Source organism: Gavialis gangeticus, unplaced genomic scaffold (assembly GCF_001723915.1).
Source record: "Gavialis gangeticus isolate Ggan-Ray unplaced genomic scaffold, GavGan_comp1, whole genome shotgun sequence".
Lineage (NCBI taxonomy): Eukaryota > Metazoa > Chordata > Crocodylia > Gavialidae > Gavialis > Gavialis gangeticus.
The window spans coordinates 6568174-6575971 of record NW_017728973.1 but is presented as its reverse complement, the minus strand read 5'-3'; the positions used below and the strand labels follow the sequence as shown (position 1 = coordinate 6575971).

The 7798-nt window shown below is 45.7% G+C and overlaps 2 protein-coding genes across 2 annotated transcripts in view; both read right to left on the bottom strand.

The window, feature by feature from the left end:
• CUNH17orf98 (chromosome unknown C17orf98 homolog) overlaps positions 1–1371 on the bottom strand; it is a 9111-nt gene extending 7740 nt beyond the window's left edge. Inside the window, exon 1 of the mRNA XM_019505354.1 lies at positions 1107–1371. Coding sequence (XP_019360899.1) covers positions 1107–1313 — 207 coding nt within the window. The 5' untranslated portion in view covers positions 1314–1371. The remainder of the gene's footprint in view (positions 1–1106) is intronic.
• A 3002-nt stretch (positions 1372–4373) lies between these two features.
• Positions 4374–7798, bottom strand: part of RPL23 (ribosomal protein L23) — a 3954-nt gene continuing 529 nt past the window's right edge. The window contains exons 2-5 of the mRNA XM_019507566.1: positions 7012–7095; positions 6279–6407; positions 4756–4869; positions 4374–4498 (exon numbers count right to left, since the gene is read on the bottom strand). Of these exons, the coding sequence (XP_019363111.1) occupies positions 4416–4498; positions 4756–4869; positions 6279–6407; positions 7012–7095 (410 nt within the window). The 3' untranslated portion in view covers positions 4374–4415. The remainder of the gene's footprint in view (positions 4499–4755; positions 4870–6278; positions 6408–7011; positions 7096–7798) is intronic.

Here is a 7798-nt window from a genome sequence, read left to right as displayed (position 1 = left end):
TAAGGATAGTTATTTCTGTGAAGGATCAGTGAGATTTTAATAAATAAACTGAGAAGAAGAAATATCACTAACAAGAGAGTCTAAATCAGTATCATTCTTCATTATTCCAACTTCATCAGAGTGGGTAGCAGACTTTTTGGTGGGGGTACAAAAAGCATCAATAGCTGTAGGTCACTTATCTATGCAAGCAGATCTTGTCCAGTTATAAAATTTGGCCAGTAAGTAGTTCTTAAAGCTTACTAGATTTCTTTAAAAAAAACCAACCCAACAAACATTAAAAACCACACACATTTCAGTCCTAATATTAATACAGAGAAGACTGTAGATAAGTGAAGAACCAAGACCTTTTTTTAAGAATTTGTCCTCTTCATACAGAGTCCACCTAATTTAGAAGTGAAATTAAAAGGGGCTTTAAATTTTCAAAGACCATACTGTTCAAAGGAAGGGTGGGAAGCAGCTGGAAAGCAGATCCCTGTTCACTATCACCTGAATGATTACCATCTTATTCTTTGAAGACCAAACGCAGCCCGAGACAAGGGAAAGAAATGCTTGTTACTCGACTAAAACCTGCAATTTTTAAAATCAATGTGTTAGCAACTGCGTCCTTTTGAAGACGGAGGTCAGTTTCACAGATTGCATAGACATTAGGGCTGGAAGGGACCTCGGAAGATCATCGAGTCCATGTCTGTGCCTCCCCCATTGCCATGCTGCTATGGGCAAGCTTGGCTACAGATTTTTTGCTGCTTAAAGGCGACCCATTTTTCTGCTTGAATGCAACCCAGGCTGTTTTGTATTTCTTCAGATTGGTTGTCGACACTCAGAGTTTCACAGTCGTGAAGGGCTGGAAGGGACCTTGCGGATCATGAGGTCCAGCCCCCCTGCACATCCTTGGAGGTTTTTAAGATCCAACTAGCAGACCCACACTGTCTATGCCAGCTCTGCAGCCATCAAGCCTGCCCCAAGGAACTATTTCCCCCTGCCTGGCTGCAGAGCCCCGGCAACCGTGGGACGCGCAGGGAGAGCAGGGACTCCAGGGGCCCTTGCTGCTTGCAGGCTGGAAGCAGGGAGCAGCTGGACCTGCCCAGATGTGGCATCTCGCCCCCTACCTGCTCCGTTTTCCGCAGCACCGCCTTGACAGAAGGGGATGCGAAGTAATTAGCAGCGTGGATGTCCAGCTGGGCGTTGTAAGGGGGCACAGCGGACCACAGCTTGGGCAGCTTCTGCGTGTAGCCGCCGGCGATGCTGCCCACCGCCACCCCGTCCAGAACGAAGTCCCTCTCGCGCCGCAGGGGCCCGCGAGCCAAGGAAGCCATCTGTGCCAAGGGAGCACTGCCACCCCCGTGCCACCCCGGCTCCGTCTGCCCCCGCTGCCGCCCGCATTGTTACGTGCGAGCCCGGCCCCACGTTACAAAGAGGCGCCGCTGGATGGGCAACAGCTGGGGCAGGGGTTTGGGCGGGGGCGGGGGCGCACCCAGCCACCTGGGCCAGCCACAGCTGCTGCCGGCCGGCGGAAGGGAGCTCAGCCCTTGCCTTGCCAGCGGCCTCCCCCCTGGAGCTGGCTGATCAGAGCCCATTCACAACCATCAGTCACACAAATCGCGGCCACGGGGCAGGAGAGAAGGCAGCGGAGCGCATCGTTACAAAGCGGGAGGGAATGGAGCACTGATCTGCAGGGATCCTAGTTTTGTCCGGTTGAAACATTACTTGGGTTTTTGTTTTTTTTTAAAGTAACCCCAAATAAATCCACATCTTCCGTGATTTAAATGAAACACCATTAATATGTATATACTGGCAAAAGTTTATTGTAATACTGGCAAAACCAAATCCAGATTTTTCTATGATTAAAATGAAACACCACACACACACACTAGTGAAATACCACTAATATGTGTATATGTAGTGTTTCATTTTAATCATGGAAAAATGTGGATTTGGGGTTACTAAAAATTGGTGATTTTTTGTTCAAACAGAGAAAACCAGAATCCCTGCTGATCTACCAGGCATCAAAGTTCTCTAGGACACAGAGCAAGGTTGCCCCTGAGCTCTCCCTGCTCATAGATGGAGTCAGCCCCAGCTGGTTAAAAACTGGATTCACAGTCGGAGTCTGCAGGGAATCACCAGCAGGCTAATCCAGCCTAGCTGCTCCAGACTGGATGCAGAGGTCATTTGGAAATTGGTCTTTCACACTTTAAACCACCCAGAAGTCTTAACTCTAGCACAATCTTCGAATGGGCAACTTCACCGTTTTTACTAGGAAAAATCTGTCTCAAAGCAGTTGGTTATTATGAAAGTGCTTTAAACCCTGCAGGTCATAAAGTAGTGAAGTGCTCCAGTTGCCGTAGCTGAGGCTGCTCAGGACAGTTTTAGCCTAGAGAAACCCAAATGATAAAGAAACATCAGAGATGTACTTCAAGACCTGGCTGGGCAAAAAGCTGCATTAGGAAATAGATAGGACAAGGGCTGAATCTCTGAAATGATGAAACCCTGGCCTTTCATCAGTCCTGGTTTCAAAGACATCTGGACTGTAGATTTACAGCTACACATGTACTCAGCACAACCTGGCACTATAAATTTTACAACAGGACTCGTGGACCCCCACACAGACTGCGGTGAAGACAAAGATGAGCTTAGTAACTCACAGAACAATATAACCCTCATCTGGGCACAAACAGGAATGCAAGCAACCTCTTTTATGGTTTTATTGAGTTTAGTTATGGCAACATAACCTCCACCCCCCACAGGGTAGCTGTAGTTAAACCATACCAGCCTAAAGTGTGCTTTTTGCAGCAGGGAGTCAGGCACTGGAATACAAGCCATTTATTATTTGAGAGAAACGTATCCACATTAGTTGTCACAATACAAGACACCCCCCCCACACACAGCTGCCTACTAGTTCAAAAACTACTCACATTGGAATAGATTTACAATTCCCATTTCCAGTCCTAAAACAGGAGCTCACGTTTAGGTTATAAAGGGTTGGGAATACCATACACCCACACAACAGCTCTTAGCCCAAATTTAGGAGCTTATACCAGCAGTTTTTGCAGGAGCTTTTTACACTGGATGGTGCAGCCCTTCATTTTCTTTTTGAACTATTTTTGATTGAAGTCTATAACAAATCTGTGATGCTGCATCACTTTTGGCAGATAAAACATTTTTAGTCTACCGTATGGCTGTTTTATCACTGACTGAGAACTTGGTAGAATAGGTTGCACCTAACACCTCAAACAGGAATGGGTTTTGCTGTGTCCTTATAAGGCCTCAATTCACAAGGATGTTTCCACAATCTTATTGCATAGAAAACAAACAGACAAACAAGTGATACTGTGGTTCACACTATGCTTTTCTTATGAAACTGGCCTGGCATTGCACAGCATCCAAAACAGCACAGCAACCTTTTTAAGTAGATCACCTTTGGCATTTAAAAGCAAACCAAGATCTACCATGCACCGCTGCCTTCCCCCATCTCCCCCAGCAGGTAAGTCTGTGGGGAGGGAAGCAGGGCACAGATCAAGGCAGAGGGGAAAAAAATTATTTGATGGCACACCTCTCCAGCAGGTTAAGTCCCACCCTGCTGGGGCCCCACTCAATTTACACCTGGTCCTGCCTCTCTGCCACTGTCCCTCACTATGGGGGCCTCCATCTAGCCCCCACCTCTTCCCTCCCCCATGGACTGACCTGCTGGACTGGGTGCATATGTGGGCACTCAGCCCTCCCATGCCAGCTTCAGATCACCTCCAAGATCTACCTGTGGATTGAGATCCACTGGTTGGTGGCCAGTGATCTACAGTCAGGGCAACCATGCCAGACTCCTGCACTTTGGGGGCCCCTGCTGAGCCGGGCAGTGGCACTGCCACTGGCTTCATGTCCGGCTGCTCCCCCGCCTCCCCCACTGAATCCGCCATCTCCAGCTGCTTGGCAACACCCCACCCCCCCAAACAGCCACCAGCTTCCTTGTGTCTGGGGGCAGGGCCCCGCGCACTGCTAGGGTCACCTCTGTCTGCAATATCCAATAGAACTTCAGAGCTAAAGTTGTTCTGGAACAGGTCATTTCTTGAAAATCTGTCACTTAGACCTGACTCAGTCTCAGCCATTATCCACCTAGGAAGTAATGCTGGCAAAACTTAAAATTTGAATGTTTTCACAGGTACCAGTGCAACTCCCTTATGCACACAGAGAGCCATTTTATAGTTTATTTTGTAGGTTGAGAAGTCAATTAAAAGAAAACCCGGAAAAAAAAATTAGGAGCAACCTCCTGTGTTGAAATCTATAATGACAGACCACCCCCAAAAAGTCCTTGGTCAGATGCATCTCAACCCAGTCTGACAGCAGAGGGAGTGTTTTGAGCGTCACAATACCACAAACAAGCAATGTTGGTATAACCAGTTTTATTGTCAAGCTAGGATGGAACAGAGTTAGGCAATGCTGCCTGCATTGGAGGCTATCCTGGGCCACAAATCTGCACACTCCTTTGCCACTGGGCCTGTGATGGCAGAACCTGGGAAAAAACAAGAAAAAAAATGTTAAGAATTAGAAAGAGCAAACATGCATATTCTACACTACCATGATGACTTTGCTCAGAGTGCTGTTCAACCACTATTAATATTGATGGCTCTCTACTCTTCCACTGCTGGAGCAACCAGGATACCAGATTCTCCCAGTACACTGCCTCTGACTTGTAAGAAAGTGTGGGCTCTTGTCTTCTGAGAGAAGAACACACATCTTTGTCCAGCATGATCAGACTGTCATCCATACCTTTCATTTCTCCTTTGTTATTTACTATTACTCCTGCATTATCTTCAAAATATAGGAACACCCCGTCTTTTCTCCGGTATGATTTCCGTTGCCGAATTACCACTGCTGGATGCACTGCAGAGAGAAAAAATAAATTCAGAATCCCAAGTTTTCAGGTACAGTTCCAACACCCAGGCACAAACTACTTGCATACCGAGTTAAATACTTCTACATAGGTCCCATTCTCTCTCTGTTTAAATAAGCAATTGGATAGCAAGTGGCATTTTGTATTATTAATTCAGGGTGCCTGTTTAGTGCTAGCTGACAAAATTATTAGTGTCAAAAGACATTTATGATCTCACCAAGCACTGATGTCACAAAGACCAGCGCCAACATCATCTTTGGCAGCCTTGAATCCAGAACAGCCTAGACTCCTCTAGATTCTCAATGCAATATCCTTTGCTGGTACTACAACATGCATTTAAAGCAGGTTTTCATCCCAAACAGTTCTGTACAGATACAATGATTACAAGTCCTTGCTATTTAGTTTTAGAGCAGCTAAGTACACATCAGAGGAGCAGGCTTTCTTTCTCTGTGCAACACAGAGGGAAGTATGCAGCTTAAAATGTATTTTTCATAATAAACTAGCTCAAAGCAACATTACCTTTGAATCTACATAAGTACTTTACTATCCTCATATTTTAACCCAGCAGTCTAGAGAGCCTCCAAGGTAAAATCAACTCCATTACCAAATGCAAGGTCTCACCATAGTATTCAGCAACAAAACCTAGCATGCTACTATTTACCAAGGACATCTGGAATGGGAACCGTCAAGACTGTTGCACCACTGATTGAAGTTAACAACACATGCTGCTGCCACTTCACCCAAAAGCGATGCCTTTGCTATACCCTTCCACGACAACTCCCTGAGCCACTGAGCACAGACCCAGCAAGTGCTTTTCAGAAGGGGGAGATGCTGTTGGGTGCCTATTTCCCATCTCTCTTAAAGAGTATGCTCTGCTCCTCCTGTAAGAACTGGCTTTCTATCCTATACATGAAGGTCAGTCTACAATGCAACAAGAAGATCCATGTCAGGAGGCCTGATGAGATCAAGTGCCGACATGAACCCTGGTTGTGTTTTGGGCACCAGCTGTAGTGTCATGATCTCTACAGTTACCATGTTGCTACTCAACATGCAAAACTGTATTTTATAATCACTTAGCATTCATTTTTGCTGGTGTAACACAACCAAGTTGTGTCCATACAGTATGTTCAACCTTACCCAAAAAGTGTTCTCACTTGTACTTTCTAGGCACCTGGACAATAAAGTATCCTCCCATGGTTGGAGTAGACAGGCACAGCGAAGCATCAGCATGTGGAACAATGCTTTCTGGGATATCCTAGAGCTCAAGGGCAGGATTTTCCACTCTGTGCAGACAATCTATGCCTAGAACTACTCACACTATCGGCTCACTACAAAATCTATTAGAATGCCCTTGTATACACCAGACAAACTCACAACCTTCTTCCCTGACAAGACTCACCCTTCTTCCTGAGCTCAGGCTTGCCCTTCTTGACAGTAGCCATAACCATGTCGCCTACACCAGCAGCTGGCAATCTGTTCAGACGTCCCTTAATCCCCTTTACAGAGATAATGTAGAGGTTCTTGGCACCTACAGGGGAAATAAAAAGAAACCCTTTGCATTAGCCAACCCACTAAAGAGGAGCCTGGAGACTCTGTCACACCACTGATTGAAGTTAACAGCACACGCTACCACTTCACCCAAAAGTGATGTCTTTCTATGCCCTTCCACGACAACTCCCTGAGCCACTGAACACAGACCCAGCAAGTGCTTTCAGAAGGGAGATGCAACTGCTTCAGAGATGGGATGGAAATTCTTGGCCTTGTTATTGAGCAGCAAGTTGAATATTGGCTGAAGCAGGTTATGGGGTTCACAGTATTCAAGGCCAGATGGACCCACTCTAATCATCAAGTCAGATTTTTTGGATAATTAAATGAGGAAAAAAAAAAAAAATCACACATGTAGTTTCGTTTTTGAGTTCGAACATCTTTTACAAATCAATCCAAGCTTGCTTTAAAGACTATGTGGAGAATACACTATAAGATCTTCCAAGGGCTAATCACCTTCTTAAGATTTGTACCTTGTTTCCAGAAATATTTCTAACTTCAGTTTCCAACCACTGGTCTCTTAATTAGATATTAACAAAAATAAATGATGCCCAATAGGGAGAGAAGTGCTGGATGAACTGCCTCACCTGTATTATCTGCACAGTTAATCACAGCTCCCACAGGGAGACCCAGGGAGATGCGGAACTTCGCACCGGACGAACCACCACGTCCTGCAGGTTAAAAACAGAGGACAAAACATGACTGGGGACCAGAACACTCACACTGTCACACACACACGTTATACATTAAGTCACAAGCCAAATTCTCATCTCAGATATTTCTCAAAAGCCCGTAACATGACATTTGCTCCACAGACCTAAAGCTTTTATAGCAGTTTTTTTCTTTGGCTTCAAAGATTCTCGCAAGTCCAAATAGAAGTTGAAAGACTATTAATAAGTTAGCTCATAATAATGTTAACCTAAAGATACAATTGCTCTTGCTCAAATTAAGAGCTAAATAAGATGCAACTGTTATTTAAAGAACAATGTTCAAAGAGAATGCAATAATACCGGTATTAATCTTGATTAGATTCCTCCACCGAGACCAATGCCATTTTAATGTGTCTGAGCACCATCCATGCAACTAAAACTGAAGCAGGCTTCTAGCTTTCATGGGGCTTCTAGCTTTCATGGGTCCACCTCTAAGATGCTATCACCACTCTTGCTAGCAAAGCAGCAGCGTTTCTCCTCTGCCCTTCTCAGCATTTCGGTGCAGAACGAGTATTTCCACCTGTGGGGCCACTCCAGGCCCAGGACGGCTTGACTTAGACAATGCTCGACCCAGAGGATACATCCACATGGGCCCCACGACTCCCCCTTTCAAGCCTAGGGCCTCAATTCGGGGACACCCCCCTGCAGTCTTCACGCCCCCCCC